Below are 17,523 nucleotides of genomic sequence, written 5' to 3'. Positions count from 1 at the left end.
AAGGGAGAGGAGCAGGGACATGCCTCGTATTTCCAAAGAAAGTGCTTCTTGCTGATTTCTTCACCTTACACAATTATGCACCGGAAAAAAGCTACTTTCTAAGACTGTCCCCAGAAACTGTGGGCAGATCTGAAGTATGACCCAATATTTTTATGTATTTATTTTTATTTACTTATTTTTTGAGACAGATTCTCGCTCTGTCACCCAGGCTGGAGTGCGGTGATGCGATAACGGCTCACTGCAAGCTCCGCCTCCTGGGTTCACGCCATTCTCCTGCCTCAGTCTCCTGAGTAGCTGGGACTACAGGCACCCGCCACCATGCCCGGCTAATGTTTTGTACTTTTTTAAATAGAGATGGGTTTTCACCGTGTTAGCCAGGAAAGTCTCGATCTCCTGACCTTGAGATCCACCTGCCTTGGCCTCCCAAAGTGCTGGGATTACAGGCATGAGCCACTGCTCCCACTTGTTTTTATTTTTTTTTTTAAGCATTGTCGATTATCCCGATACAACTGTTTTGGGATCACATTACTGAGTGCTGGTCTACTAGATGCAATTTAGGCAGACTTCTAAAATCTTTTGAGAATGTTTTTTCAAATTACATATTATAATTTAAAAATGTTTTATTGCTAAATGATGCTAATGATTATCTTAGTGTTCATTGAGTTATAATCTTTAGCCATAACAAAACATTATTATTCGAACATAATTTCAATTTACATGATTTCAATCTGTGGAAGAATACTGTTTTGTCATGAGTAGTGAAATACCTTAGATATGGGAAGCTATGTGTTGACAAAACGACATAGTCTTTAGGGATCGAGGTAGGGCTGGCATTTGTTGATTATTTTGTAGAGTTTTTCTGTGTGTGAGTGACGGAATCTCACTCTGTCTCTAGGCTGGAGTGCAGTGGCACGATCTCAGCTCACTGCAACCTCCGCCTCTCGGATTCAAGCATTTTTCCTGCCTCAGCCTCCCGAGTACCTGTGACTACAGGCGCGGATCACCGCACCCAGCTAATTTTTGTGTTTTTAGTAGAGATGGGGTTTCACCATGTTGGCCAGGATGGTGTCGATCTCCTGAGCTCGTGATCTGCCCACCTCGGCCTCCCAAAGTGCTGGGATTACAGGCCTGAATCACAGTGCCTGGCCTTGTAAAGTATCTTAGCATGAGAAGGGTTGAATAAAATTCCCAACATCTCAGGCGATAATAAGCTCTACTGGGTAGTGAGTGAAACGTCAAGCTGGTAAATACCATTTGCATGGAGATATCATAAGGCTGTGTGGGTGGTATTATGAAAGTGGCAGATGAATTTCAATATGGACAAGCATAAGGAAATGCTTTTAGAATAAAATCTCAACTATGCTTATTATATGATAGGCTTTATTCCAGTTTATTGTAAGTAACTAACTTCATGATCTTTGACAAATCATTTGCATTCTTGCAGACAGAGCTAGGAGTTAAGAGGGTACTTCATGAAGACAGAACAGAAAGAACAGAAAAGGAGTCAGAAAATTGTGGACAAAGCTTGGAGTGAAAAATTATTGAAGGCAAGTGATGGAATATAAAGCTCCTCCCAAAGTTACTGCCCATCCATCCCCTTTATCTCTATTAAAATATCAATTCTAGACAGGGAAGTTTACATTTATACAATAAACAACAACAGCAATAACAAAAACTACAATAATACCAATAGTCTAGAAAAGTAGTTTCCAATTACAATACCCCCCACTCCCTCCCGGACACACACAAGTAAAATGCTATGGGAATTATAGGATAAGTACTGTGTTAATAGTTAACCTTTACTAAAGTTTACTAAGTAACACACACTCTTCTAAGTGCTTTGCATGTATTCATGTATTTAAACCTCATAGGAACCCTATCAGATAAGTACCAATATTATCCCCATGTTCAGATGAATACACTGAGGCATAAATAAAGTCTCTTGTCTAAGATTAAGTAGGTAATAAATTAAACTCAAGTTTGTGACCAATGTATTTTAAACCAAATTAGGCAAATAGATTCTAGTTTAAATTTCTGTAATGATGCCACTCTCATGAAGTTGCATTCCATAAGTGACATTAACAATTCGTTTTATGGTATTATATACTTATGGCCTCACTTCTTTGCTACAATCTAGAATATGGCAATATATATTTTTTTGTTTGTTTTTGACAGTGTGTGTTGGATAGGAATACTATTTACCTTAAGTGAGCTGCAGAAAGAAGGAGCTCAAAGCCACTGATATGGGTGACAGGTAAAGGAGTGTTGGAATTAGAAGTGGAAGGAAAGGAATGGATAAGAATGACATTGCAGATGTAGAAAATCCAGAGGGCGTGCTGAATCTATGGCATATGTGATCATGAGATTAGGAGGAGTCTAATTGACACAGAAATGTTTATGTTTGATATCTAGGAGAAAGGTAATGTAATTCATAGCACAAATGTCAGCCGGAGAAGTTAGTTTGTGGGATATTCTAAATTAGAAACAGAAACAGAAGTATTCACTAAAGAAAAAAAATATTTAAAAAATATCATGGGGGTCAGGAGTGGACTTTTGAAAGAACCCCTACATTTAAGAAGATAAGCCTCCTTAAATTCTTTATGGAACAAAGGCCAAGTACAAATAAGACACACTGGGCGGACAGACATATAGATGGATAAGTAAATGGAATGACTGTTTTAGGGGGTAGATTGAGAAGAGACAGTGAAAGGTACAAATGGAATGGTCTGGGAGAACAAACTGCCAGGAAAGATGAAAAGAAAATATTTGCGGCTTTGTACATGGACTTCAAAGCGGTCAGAATAATGAAGGCTGAGAGAAATGCTGATACATGTGGTTAAAAGAAACCTGACTAGTTTAGAGAAAATTCTGTGAGTTGTATGGTGAGGCCCCATACCCAATTAGAGATGATTAAATGGAAGAGGAGGAGTAGCAGCAACAGAAGCATTGAGAGTCGAGTAGTTTCTCAAGAAATCTGAATATTAAAAAAAGTCAGATAAACATAACTGAATATACCTTTGTCACCACTGCAAAAGTCAACTCAAAGTTCACATTCCTTTCGTTCATAGTTACAATGCCAGTTATCAAAAGTTTTGTCTTTCAGAAATTTATTTCTGAATTACAATGACAGGCAATCACATAGGAAATCAAGAAAAAGACTAAGTTAGATATATATTTAGCAAATTCATCTTATTTGTTAGCACGTATTAAGTAATTCTCCCAAGGTTTCAAGACAAATTAAGAGAGTTAATAAAATGCTACACATTGTTTTATCTGATAAAAAGTTATCTTTATATGCAGAAATTCAAGCTGTTTTTAAATATGCTTAGGAAGAAATTGGATTGTATAGAATGACTGATTGCCAAGGACATGTGAGCAAATGAAGTATTCATCTTATCCAAAAATCATCCAAAATTTTTTGATGTTTTAATTTTTATACCAAGATTCTGAGCTTTCCAGAAAGACACATAGAAAAATAAACAAAAGATTAACAAAAGCCAAAATTTCTGTATTCCTGCAGAGTTTGACATAAACTTTTTATATAATTCAGCTTCCTTAGCACAGATAAATGTATCCAAATAGCAGTGTTCTTGTCAAAACTTTCCCAGTCCCCTTGGAATTATCCATAATTGAAAATTCTGAACCAAGATAAGAAGAAGAAAAAGTCTTCTGGATTTAGGGTAGAACATTCAGTAGCCAAGGAGCGGCACTTAGAAGGGAAAATGAAAAAAAAAAAAAAAAAAAAAAAAAAAGAATATCCAAAGCTATTCCAATTGCCATATTCCTTTATGATAAACAGACTAATCAGGAAATAACAGTGGCTTTGCGACATTCCATTGTTGAATACTAAACTAAGTCTCAGGGATCAGAGAGGACAACACGAGATCCATTCTCTCTGTGCTTTGTCTCAGACAAAGCAGAGAGCGTTCACTGAGCCTATGTTACGGTGGTCGCCCCTTAGGGCAGATCCACTCTGCCTGTGGAGACTCTAGTGGAGAATCCATTCTCTTGCCTTTTCTAGGTTCTAAAGCTGCATTTTCTTGCTCACGGCCCATTTCTGAACCTTCAAAGTGCATCACTCCAATCTCTTCTTCTGTCACCAGTCATCACATTACCTTCTCATCGGTCATCAATTTTCCTTCAGCCTCCATCTTAAGGATACTTGTGGCTATATTTAGGGCTGACCCAGATTATCTAATGTCCCTACTTCAAGATCTTCAACTTAATTACATCCATTAAGCTCCTGGACCATATAAGGTAATATTCATTTTCCAGGAATTAGGATTTGGACATCTTGAGGGCCATTATTCAGCCTATTACAGTCTTCATAGGCATACCATTTTTATATTTTTTCCATTGCTCTTAGGACGTGCAGTATTCACTAGTAAATTAAGGGGGTTGATTCATGGATTATGTAATTAGGTAATTCTGGTCACAATTTCCATGTTGACACAATTATTTCCTTAAAATAAACATGTTATCTACAAATACATTCTCAGCTGATTAGTTTGCCTGCAATTCGTTAATTAAAAACGAAAATCATAGACTCCCCACCACCAAATAGTAGATTATCTACATCTGTAGCCTTTCTACATTTTTTCCCCTAACTGTGACAACTGATGAATTTCCTGGTAATGAGTAATCTTTCTACATGCATTCTCAATCTATTTCCACTCACTTTCTCAAGTTACTATTTGAATTCTCTCTATGGCACTAACTCCAGAGATGGATGGGAAAATGTTGCCTTAGAAATCTTGTAGGAAAAGGTCCCACATGGACTGAAAGAAAGAGGAGAAGCCTGGTTTTGTACATAGTGAATTTTGCGCAGATATGTACAACTTTGCTATATCTTTGCTTAATATAGGATATTAATATAGCAACCTCAACTTTTTAGTTAATATTTGTTGGCATTTATTTTCCATCCTTTTTATTTTAATACTTGTACCATTTTTAAAACAGTGCTTCCCATGTAGAAAACATAAGTGTAGATTAAATAAAGATAAAAATAAGTTTTTAGAAAGTAATTAGAACTGTGCTGGAAACTCAAATGAGGGGAAAAATGAAGGTATAAAATTACCGCATAAGACAGAGGTAGTAAGACCCTGAAGGGAGACTGGAAGCAACAGTGTTACAGGGAGAGGCACAAGTGTTTAAGGGAGAAATGGTAGCTGTTGAGGAATTACAGCTTGGCAAAAATAGATGTGTTTAATGAGGAGTGTTCAATAAATTCTGCTGTTTTGTGGAATGCAAGCGCCTCATTCATTACCCTCCAAGCCATTAATAAACATCTGTACTACTAATAAATCCTTTTGGAGTTGGACTTGTTTTGTTTTTAGCACAGTGATAGTGAGCATGGCCTCATCAGGATGCTGAGCAAGGACAGGCAAATCCTAGAGTGCATGGTTACAGACAGAATCTGTGTCCGTTTTTATGGGAATATCCTGCCTTATATTGGATTGAAAGCTACACAAGGATAGTTGTTATGTTTGCTTCACCCTCCATTGTATTCCCTGAACCTAACAAAATATCTGATACATAATAGACGTACAATACATCTTTGTGAATGCATGAGAATAATTTTTCACCATGTCAGTAAGGGAAAATAATTGTGTTGCTATGTGCTTCAAATCTTCCAAATCTTCACCATCACTTTGATAATATGTTCAACAAAGCATTTCATGGTATGACACTCTGTTCCTTCATACTGCCTTGCATTTTAGTTATTCTGGCTGAAGTGCAATTTTATTACAGTCTGCGTATTCTATACTCGTACTTGATGGATAGTCAAATATCCTCTCTTTATTTAGTCACCTAATGCCAAATTACCTTCAAAACTAAATTCAGATATTACCTCTTCCAGGAAGCATTCTCTTATGTGTCATCTGGGTTGGGTGTTTCTATCAGGGGTTACCAAAGTAACATATATCTATCAGTCTAACGTAGTATTTTGTACAGTAATAATCTGTCTTTCTCACTAGTCCACAAGCCCCTCTAAAGCCCCTCCCCACCACAGATACATATTCATATATATGTCACACAATGCAAAATGGAAACAACATATTTACTGAATAAATAACAGAAAATCAACTTTTTTTTGTTCAACATTAGGATATGTGAATTTATGTAAGTATTAGATGGAATTCCTTTCTGTAAGCAAATGTGCTAGGGCTGTGAAAATTATCTACACTCACTACGATTTATGTTTCAGATACTTCCGATGTGCTAGTTCAACATATCTTGACCAGATGTTTTACTCCTACAAGTGCTACTGCAACCAGGTTCGTGTATGTGCAACCAGTTTCACAAAGTTGCAACTTGAGGGCAACCTCAAAGAACAAGAGAGTTAAGTGCTAACAGAATTACCCTCTGGGAATGGGAGATGAACGTCTATCAATACACCCTCCAAGGTGACCATTCTGAGTGCATTCTGTAAGGCTCTGGTCCTGTGGGCTCAAGCTCAAGCTGCCTGTAGAAGTGGTCATCTCTGTAACGCATCTCTCCTCTAGCTTCACCGATCAACCCCATCCCATCTCTTAATCCTGCTCTCTGGGGATAAATTTGAAATAAACTACCTACAAGCAATTTTTGATCTCAGCTTTGCTTTAGGGGAACCAAAGCTAAGATAATACATTTTATAATAGAGAGTTATTAAGTAAAATTCAATTTGTACTTGAAAGGAAAAATATTGCCTATGCATATGTCCTTTATTATTTTTAGAAAGGTCTACATTTTTTCAGAGAAGTGTAAAAATACAATGTTCTTGAAATGATTTTTTTAGAGAACTCTATAGTCACAGCAGATTAAACATAATTTTTATATTCAAACCCCTACAGAGACATTTGCCACGTTTGCAGAAATATTCATTGTAATGCCTATCTCTGCACTGAGAGGTGTGTAAAACCCAGCAAGAATTTCAGCTGACCGTGGTGCAATATGTATTCTATTTTTATTTTCAGAACAAGTGTTTAATATGTGCCATCTATTTAGGAAAACATTCAGGAATATGTCCTTCTTATGAACGTACTTTTCAATTATATTTTTTGAAGACAGATCAAATAGTGATATAAAAGTTTCTAAATAAAAATAATTCCATTCTAATCTATAACTTAATTTTATGTTTCAATTTTTTTCATATTATCTCAGTATGAATCGTGGAATCATTCTATAAGCACAAGAATTTTCAACTATTAACTTAGAATTGCATATATGTGTGTGTATATGTGTGAATACACATATATACACATATATACACACACACACACATACACACACACACATACACATCTGAGAATTTTGCAAGTTGGTGTGAGTTCCCCTGATGGTGTGTCTGAAGAATGAGGTGTGTGGGGGTCATAGCTGAATGGGGTGTGTGAATGACCAGGCTCTGCTTTGGTGTGAGGACAGGGAGCTGGCTGTCAGGCTGCTGGCATACGAATACTAGAATAAGAATTTTTCACTAGAGTACCACCATTGATATTAAAAACTTTAGCTTTCCATGGAAAGCTCATTCATATTATTAAGAGATGAGTCTTTGGACTTTCTGCATATAGAGACAGAGAAGGAAAAGGTATCTAACATTTTATTGAAATAGTTGTTCAATGTCTATGTCTTCAATCTCCTTTATTGAGTCCCATTTCTTACATCCGTTCTTAGGGCTAACTTTGATTTCAGAATGTCTTCAAGCTTCCATTGGGCATATGGTCCTCGACCCTTTCTTTAGACTCCTTATACTTTATTCTATGTTTTAGTTTTGTCCACTTCTTTAATACTTTAACTCAATCCTTCCTTATTCTTTCAGAAATATATTGAAATATCTCACTTGGTGATGTTCTTCCTCTCCTTCAGCATTCTCATTGAAAATATAGATTTATTTTTGTAGGGTATAAGAAGGGTGACAGGTAGCAAACACATGCATCCAATCCACCATGTTGAGCGAAATGTCCACTTCTTATTGAAACCCTTACTTTCCTTGGCTTCCTTGACACCATATTCAACTGTTTTGTTTTTTGTTTTTTTGAGACGGAGTCTCACTCTGTTGCCCAGGCTGCAGTGCAGTGCTGTGATCTCTGCTCACTGCAGCCTGTCTCCCGGGTTCCAGCAATTCTCCTGCCTCAGCCTCCAAGGTAGCTGGGACTATAGGCATGCACCACCACACCTGGCTAATTTTTGTAGTTTTTCAGTAGAGACAGAGTTTCGCCATGTTGGCCAGGGTGGTCTGAAACTCCTGATCTCAGGTGATCTGCCTGCCACGGCCTCCCAAAATGCTAGGATTACAGGCATGAGCCACCATGCCTGGCCTGTTCTACTGTTTTTCCTATTATCTTATTATCTCTCTACCTTCTCCTCATTATCTTTTGTGGGATTTTCATCATTTACCCTCCTAATGTGATGTAGAGTAGTCAAGGCTTGACCTTAAGCTCACTTCTCTTCTCCTTTCATACTCTCTCCCCGTGCTTTCTTAACCACACCAATGTCTTCATTACGATTTTCACTGTAGTGACTCATGTTCATATCTGAACACTGTTATCCAAAATACTAATTGTTTTTGTACAGCAGAACTTTAAGAAACACTACTTCCATATTATATTACATTCTTATTAATGGTATTAGCCTTATTTTTCTTTAGGTTATATTTAATTCAAAGTTTCAGTTACTGTGAAAAACACATCCAGTATAGTATACATGTCTAGAAAGTGGCTTAAAAACCTGGAAAAATATCACATTAAATGATAATTATATAGTAATAATCTGTAGATATTTATTGATTTTCCAGCTTATAGAGTTAGTCTAAGAAGAATTATAGAAGATACGATTGCATTTGCTGGACAGAATTGCCAAAATACAAACAGAAGAAAAAAGAACATAAAAGTAGCTTAGGAAAGATGAAGGAAAAAGTAGGAATAAAATTATCCTCATTTCATGACATAAAATGTTGTGAATTAAAGACATAAGAGTGAAAAGAACAGTAGAAATTCAAGTATATTATTAAAGTTTAAAAGATAAGCAACAGTAAACTGAAAAATGCATATTAAAATAGAGGAAGGAAGAAACTTATGCACACTTATCAAATGAAGGAATAAACAGTTATTGTTTAAGCTTGATTAACCAAAATGCATAGATATTTTCTAGCATTTTATGAGAATGTTATGGAACAACAACAACATAAAAGGGAAGTTAGAAGTTTGGCTCTCCAGAGTGAGATTTAATGTCAGGGAGAGGTGAGTAGGATTTTCTGGGGTTTTTTTGTTTTGTTTTTCTATGTCACTACATTCATTCAATACGGATGTGTTACTTTGACTTAAAACAAATAGACAAATAAAAGTCAAGAAAGCAATAGCCTTAGGTAAGTTACAGAAAAAAAAATGTAAATTTTGTAGCTTCTCTGGTAAAAAAATAAGACTGTTACTGAATGATGTAATAGAAATTTAGCAGATGCTTACCACCTGTTTTTTTGTTAAATGTTAACCTTAAAATAAGTTTTATTTTATTGATTTATACTTGCTTTATTGAGCCTTTTATATAGTAGTTCTCAAATAATGACTTTTTGAAAATACAGACATTTGTAAAAGAAAAAAGTGTCAACAATGTCAACTGCTGCAGTCACTTCAATTAATATAATGACCAAAACAGTATATATAAGAAGCAACGACTTACAGAGTAATTTTCTGAAAGGCCAGAGGGAATGATTCTCAATAGTACAGGATGGAGGAATTGGTTGTAATAGGAGGATGGAGAGTATACTATCTCTATTGAAATAGGATGGGAGATAACAATGCAGATGGAGATGCAGTTAGATTTAAATTGTATTAGTAGAAAGATGATTTAATAAGGTACATAGTTTTTGTGAAGCAGCGGTCATGAGGCAATCCAGCCTAAGGAAAGCAGAGAGGTTTCCAAAAATTTGGTGGGGGGGAGTAGCAAATTAAGCCATCCACAGAATCTTGGTGAGATTGAATGGCAATGTTGATAGCGCACTTGAAACTGATGATCATGAAACCCTGGTGGGTATAAACTTTTCAGATAGCTTTCAGAATCTCAAGGCAGTCACAGAGTAGAGCATAATTGAGCTCATTGGAATTGGGGTTTTGCCAAACAAGGGCAACAGAAGACACAGAGACAAAGTGATTTAAATATCAGCAAATGATTATTCCTGAAATGTTTGCCCATGGAACGTAGAAGGTAAAGTTAAGTGATATATCTGGGCCATGAAACAAAAGTGCAAGACTCTTCCACACGGACATTGACTTATACATGTGCTACTCTCCCTTGTGACGGGCAGACAATGTGTAGAAAGAGGTCTCTGGTGTTAAAAGAAGGTGGAAGAGCCTCCTCAAGCTCAGGCACTATTCAAATATAAAGTATTATTATACAGATGGATAGTGAAAATGGAATTAATTGTTAGCCAAAAAAAGTTACAATTTTCAGATAAGAATGCATTCATTTCTTAAGAAATCAGGGAGAAAAGGGCTCAGAAGTTTTGGAGAAATGGCTTACAGAAAATTAATTCAAAACTTTTAATTAGATAAACTGTAAAACTGCATTTTTTATTTTCAATCTGTAGGCACTCTTACATAATCTTGAAGTTGGCATAATATATACACATTATTCCACAGTGATGTAATACACAATGATGACTTTTAAATCTCTTTCGGTAGCCCAGCTCTCTCTTACGGGTATTAGGAACAGATATCTGATTACCTATTTCCAATTTCTTCATGGATTTCCCATGTACCCTGTATCTCATATTCAAAACTGAATTCCTCATTTTTATCTGCTTCTGTATTTCTTCAGCTGTGTTCTTTTCTGGTGAAGAGAATCATCGCCCATTCAATGAACTATGCTAAAGCCTTGAAATTGTTGTATATGCTAGCTTCCTCCTACTCCAAAGCCTGTAATTCATTAATTATCAAATGCTGGTAATCCTACCTTCTTAATATCCCAGTTATGTTTCCTGTCCTCCAGTGCTACCATCACTGCTTTTGTTCAGTCATTTATCACCTCTTGGCTGATTAGTTTTAGTAGCCTGTGAATTGGTTTCCAAGTTACCATTTTTTTTTCTACCTGGTTCTCCATGCCATTACTTAACTGTGAGGCCTTTACCAATTTTCATCATTTCTGTAATACTGGATTTTTCTTCTTTAAAATGAATATTACATTTTTACCCTTTACCTGATAGAGTTGTTACTATTATATATATATATATTTGTGTATATATATATATATAAAATACTGTGTATCTCTATCTATATATGTATGTATAATACATACTTCACAATTCATGAAGTTTCAGACTGTGTTGTTTACATACACATATTTAAATGTTTACATACACATATTTAAATGTTTACATACATACATATAAACATATTTATACACACACACACATATATAAACAACAAAGTGTATAATAAACTAAGTGTTAAGCAAAAAATCTTGTGATATAGCTCTGGTCATATATTCCAGCAGCATATATTCTAAAAACAAACATATGAAAAAACAGCACTTAAATAGATTATTTTTTAAGCTTCACAATCAATCGGGATTCTCAAGCTTACTTCTTAATAACAGCTTCGCAGATTTTTTTTTTTCACTGCATGACAGAGCAAACTGCACATCATATATCAATGATAATATAATGCTTAACTTCTTTAATGCAACACTTAACTGTAAATGTCTGTAAATACAAATGAGGTGTTTAAATTCGAAGATACTTTGGATAGATGGCAATACCTATAATTATAGAATCATCACTTCTGCCTGATTTGCACTTAAAAGTTAAAGTTCCAACTGCTCCTATTATTGGAAAAGTAATAATAACAATTCTAACTATACCATGAAGTATTAAAACCTGAACATTCAATTTGAAGGCAGCTAAAATAAAAATGTAATGAAAAGTGGATCCACAAAATGCTTTCAATTCATACACATATGCTATATGGAGGCACTCAAGAGCAAAGGAAAGAACTGTGGAGTCTTTATTATGGTTCTCTTTTTCAGATTCTTTCTCACTTTCTGGCATTAGAGTAGCATTATGATGAGTATTTCTCATCCACGGATCATCACTTTCTTATGTCAAAACTTTTATTCTAAGGCATGCATAAACATGGCCTAAAAATGTAGTTTCTAAATATGGCAAATGTCTTTTTATTTTATTTGTAAGTTCCAGTTCTTAAAAAAAACACACATTAATACATCTTTATTTTCCAAATTAGAGTTGGCTGACCATTTTAATGGGCCAAGCAACTTACCATCATTACGTAGAGTGAGTGGCGTTGGAGGACTAAGGACTCTAGCATTCGTCACTGTGTTTTTCACCAGACAAATATAGCTGCCAACATCTGATGTTTGGACTTTAGAAATATAAAGGTTGCCTGTCTCCTGGGAAATGAACCGCCGGCTGTCTTCCGCCACAAAGGAAGGGAACTCATTAAATACCCAGCTATAGATGATCTCTGAAAATACACAAAATTTGGTCAATGAAAGACTTTGATTTTTTCATTAACAGACAAAGTTCAAACAACAAAGCCTTTAGAAAGCATGAGATATATTGCAAGGTCACACATATTTGATCCATGGAGCTATATAATTTAGTATTTTATATTCAAAGGATTATTGTTAATGACTACGGTGAGATCTGAAATATTTCTTAGGATGTCTGAACTTGACTCATTTATTTATTCTTTCAATTCCAATGTGTATTGAACATGTTTTAGGTACTCAGAATTATGATAACCTGAAAATAGAAAGAGAAGAGACAATTCTCCATTCTCAAAGATCAATTTAATGAAGAAAATTTACCCAAACCTATGAAACAATGTAGAATAAGAAAATGGAGATATAGACCTTATTGTAAAGAAGGTGTGAGATAGGGGCACTTAAGCAATTTAACTTATCAAAGAAAGGCAAACTACACGTCTTCTGTCCAAATGTTCTCCTCTACACACATCCCATTTTGTAAATTAGTTTTATTTCTAAATTAAGCTTAAGTTCACTGGGACTTTCAGAGACAGTATCATTAAGTTCTGACTCTACTACTTAGTGATGGTTTAAATTGAGCCAGTATTTAACTAACTTTTTGAGATTCATTTTTAAAATTCATATAGTTAGAATAATATTACATACTTCATAAGCTTCAAACAAGACAATGCACCTAAGAGCTTAACGAATAATATGCATTCATAAAACATGAAAAGTAACATTTCTGTTATCATCCCACCCTAACCAAAAATTACCACGTTAGGAGCTCCTTCTACGTGCACCATTTAAATATAAGAAAAACAGTAAAGAGGATATAAAACAAGTCTGAAGGAATAGTGGATACTTAAATATTTTCAGATCTGTTTTCCACAGAAGAATTCCAAAGATGAGATGAACATTGATTCTAAGCAAGATTTTGCTAATATTTATTATTAAAAGAAATTATACAGGCCAGGAGCTGTGGCTCACAACTGTAATCCCAGCACTTTGGGAGGCCAAGGCTGGCAGATCACGAGGTCAGGAGATTGAGACTATCCTGGCTAACAAGGTGAAACCCTGTCTCTACTAAAAAAACAAAAAAAATTAGCTGGGTGTTGTGGCGGACACCTGTAGTCCCAGCCACTCAGGAGGCTGAGTCAGGAGAATGGCATGAACCCGAGAGGTGGAGCTTGCAGTGAGCTGAGATCACACCACTGCACTTCAGCCAGGGTCACAGAGTGAGACACCAACTCAAGAAAAAAAAAAAAAAAAAATTATATATTATAGTTCTAGCAGAAGCCTGAGAATTTTGAAATATATTGCATTAATGTGTAATTACAATATACAGATACAATATCAAATATTTTAACACTTGTTTTATAAAGAAAAGCATTTTTTAGAGTTACCAACACCCAGTTGGCAGCCTTCAGTACATTTAATATTTTATTAAGAATTTATTTAAAATATCCACATTACTTTAAGGAACTCCATAAAGTATAATTGAAATACTTCCACTTGTTCTCATACAGCTCAACTAGACTCTAAATTCAAGGCTTTCTCACATTTAACAATGTGAATTCCTTTAATTGCTATAATGAAAGTGTTACTTGTCATTCACACCTAATTCATATATTTTAATATGTATTTATCTTACATTACATTTTATTAAAATCTTTTTTATTATTTTACTAAAATCTAATATAAAACAAGGGTTTTCTTAGTTTTTGGTTTATATTACTTAAAGTTTCAGAAAAATGAAAGCAACTAACAATTACAGGCAATCATTCATTAAATTAAAAAATACTGTTTTTGTTATACTGATATTTGTTGAATTAATGTTTCGTATTTTTAGACTAGGAGAAAAATATTTACACAAAATTGGCATTTTTCTCAGATTTTACAGACAGGTAATTATTTGGAGACTAAAAAATGCTTATTTAGTTCTTCAAACAGGTTTTCAGTTTCATGTAGTGAAGCATTTCACTATTCCAAAAAGTATAAAAAGTAGAAATACTACACAATAGAAGAGCTGACAACCTGAGTTTGCAGTGGATTATCTGCCAGTGCCAAAAATGAAAATGTTGAACTGAGTTAAACACCTTTTAACATTCCTCTTTACTTTCTCCTATAAGGTTTTCCATTATCTATTCACATTTAATACTGTCTTCAAAGTAATCATAAAAAGTCTATAATTATTTTTAGTATTATATTGTAATCTGAGAACTATAAAATATTTCAGGGAAATAGTAAAGTATACTTGGCTCTGGTGCCACAGCCTTTAGCTTTATATGCCACTTTCTTCCATACCAACTGCGCCTGGCCCTTAAAAATAATTGAATGCATGCTTATCTATTAGGTGGTAAAAATGTAGTAGTAGTGACATTCACTTCAGAAGATACTGAGGTTAGGTGGTCAACTATGATTTTCCCATTTTTTTAAGGCTCTTTTTTCTAATGGTATGGTGATCTAAAACAACCGAAATGTTTTAGAAGTTCTTGGTATGATTCTTCAGTGAGTAATGCCTATATCAGCAGACAATGAACACTTTGAGAAATTCTATGCATCTATGTTATGAAAGTCTTCCTCGAGAATGCTTTTGCACAAACCCTACTTGAGATCAATTTTCCCCCCATTTTTCTATGTAGTTTGCTTTATTATTATACTTTAAGTTCTGGGAAACATGTATAGGACATTCAGGTATGTTACCTAGGTATACAAAATGGTGTTGAGAAAACTGGCTAGCCACATGCAGAAAGCTCAAACTGGACCCCTTCCTTACACCTTATTAAAACATTAACTCAATATGGATTAAAGACTTAAATGTAAGACCTAAAGCCATAAAAACCCCTAGAAGAAAACCTAGGCAATATCATCCAGGACGTAAGCATGGGCAAAGACTTCATAACTCAAACACCAAAAGCAATTGCAACAAAAGGATCAATGTTTATGTTAAATTTCAATCAGGTATTTTTGATACTATGTGGTAATACACATTTGGGCCACAAATCCATGTGTGGCATAGGGTTTTGGCTTCTCATTGGAGAATTTTTGTCTTCTACTCTGAACCAACAAGTCATTCCATCTGGGGTGTGACTTGGGCAGACATTGCTATTCAACTTCCATTCTCAAGCAGACTCAAGGACGTGTCCTTTGCCCTGGCATGATCATTCATCCTTTAGCTTTTAGACTTTAGGGTCTACTTCTGTAACATATGAAAAATGTACCTTGCTTCCAAGATCTCCTCAGGGTTAACATCACAGAGTATACTTTGGATTTTAGTTCTTATTTGTTTCTGTTACTTGGGGATTTCCTTTTCTTTCTTGTGAGATCAGCTACATACTGAAATTATCTTTGCTTTATTTCAGTCATCATTTCTAAATTTTGGTAGTGAGAACATTTCCAAGTCAGCTGTCTCCTGCCCTAATTGAATGTGCAGATTTCATGGATTCAAGTATTGCAGACTTTCTATGCAACTGCTGCAATTGATTCACTGTCAATAAACAGAGGATCTTCTCTTTGTTCCCCTGACAAATAAGATGATTATTTAAGTGATATATTTCCACAACTACAGAGTATATAAAAACAGGAGTACACATGTGGGCAATGATGCTCATTTCTCTTAACAGAAGTGCCATTAACAAAAATAAAAAAATAAAAAGTTCGAAAAAGGGGAATGAAATTGCATACTGGACTCTCTGAAGTCTTTGAAAACAATTTCAGTGAGTAGTCACATGTGATTCAACATTCTTTAATATAACTACATGTTGGGAAATAACCATTCGTTTTTCTAATAATGTGTGTACACATCAGAGGCTTTGGGCCAAAGAATTTGGAGAGAACACAGTGGATATAGCATCTGAGTTGTTCAATGACCCAATTAATAATGCCGCTCTCCCCGGGAGTCTATTTTCTTTATCCCTGTAAGTACAGAAAGAAAAAAACTTAAAAATCAGAAGCTTCCCTATTTCTATAAAATGCTCAACTTTATGGTAAGATTCTCAGTTAACAGGCCTTATTGACCAAAATCCCTAATTGTTTTTGTTATTTCTATAATATGAGATTTAATGTTTTATCTGCCAAAAATCATAACTTGTTCTTTATCATTAAAATATAATATTTGTTCAGGCACAGCAGCCCATGCCTGTAATCCCCGCTCTATGGGAGGCTGAGGTGAGAGGATAGCTTGAGGCCAGGAGGTCAAAGTTGCCATAAGCTGTGACTGTGTCGCTGTGCTCCAGCCTGATAGATGTTAGAGTTAGACCCCAAATCAAAAAAATAAAAAATATGTAACTTTTAGTTTATTTTTTAAATAGTTCAAGTTTTGCATTTATTTATTTTCTGTATGTTTGTATTAATTTTTACTGATGCTGCCTGGTAGAGTATATGTCAGGAGCATTTTAGTATTTACAAATTGTCTTTTAATCATATTTATTTTCATAATTCCATCATCCATTATGACTCATCTCCTCTCTTTCATAGTGACTTAATTGAAGTGAAGATAATTAAATAGGATAACTTAGTAAGTTCCTGGAGAAAAATAGGGTTTTAAAAATTGTCACTACAATTATTTTCTTTTTTGAAAGTTTGTACCCAATCCTACCGCTTTGGATTCTGAATTAATGACATTATGATAGAAACTGTAGAGAATTGTCCACTTAATTATTCATTACTACTGAGCATAAGGGACAACCTGAAATTGGTGGGAAATATATTTTTCCATTGCTGATGTGTACTTTAATTGAAACAGAAAATGTCACTATTAGCCATGTCAATTACCCTTGGAAGAGCAGAGACTGAATCTACCTTCTTTACCATTATGTTTTTAAAACTCAACAGGATACTTGGTGTGTAGTTGCTCCATAAATATTTGGTGAATAAATGCATAGTTGAGATAGAAATAGATCTATAATCTATTTATATAAAACTCTCTAAATTTCAAGAACAAGAGTGGATTTATTTTCACATATTAAACTTCATTACAAATTTCCTAAGATCTAAACTGGCTTGTTTTGGCTTTGAGAATATGAGTTAAAGAGGATGCTTAATGTTGGTCAAAATAGAGACACT

At 34.8% G+C, this 17,523-nt stretch overlaps 1 protein-coding gene across 2 annotated transcripts in view; it reads right to left on the bottom strand.

The window, feature by feature from the left end:
* The window catches only part of CNTN5 (contactin 5), an 834,919-nt gene that overhangs the window by 409,798 nt on the left and 407,598 nt on the right, over window positions 1-17,523 (bottom strand). For both annotated transcript variants that reach the window (XM_030918933.1, XM_010357543.1), the window contains one exon: window positions 12,249-12,452. In XM_030918933.1, the coding sequence (XP_030774793.1) occupies window positions 12,249-12,452 (204 nt within the window). The remainder of the gene's footprint in view (window positions 1-12,248; window positions 12,453-17,523) is intronic.

This window comes from Rhinopithecus roxellana, chromosome 15, assembly GCF_007565055.1.
Source record: "Rhinopithecus roxellana isolate Shanxi Qingling chromosome 15, ASM756505v1, whole genome shotgun sequence".
NCBI classification, from domain to species: domain Eukaryota; kingdom Metazoa; phylum Chordata; class Mammalia; order Primates; family Cercopithecidae; genus Rhinopithecus; species Rhinopithecus roxellana.
This window is presented reverse-complemented; position numbering and strand designations above follow the sequence as displayed.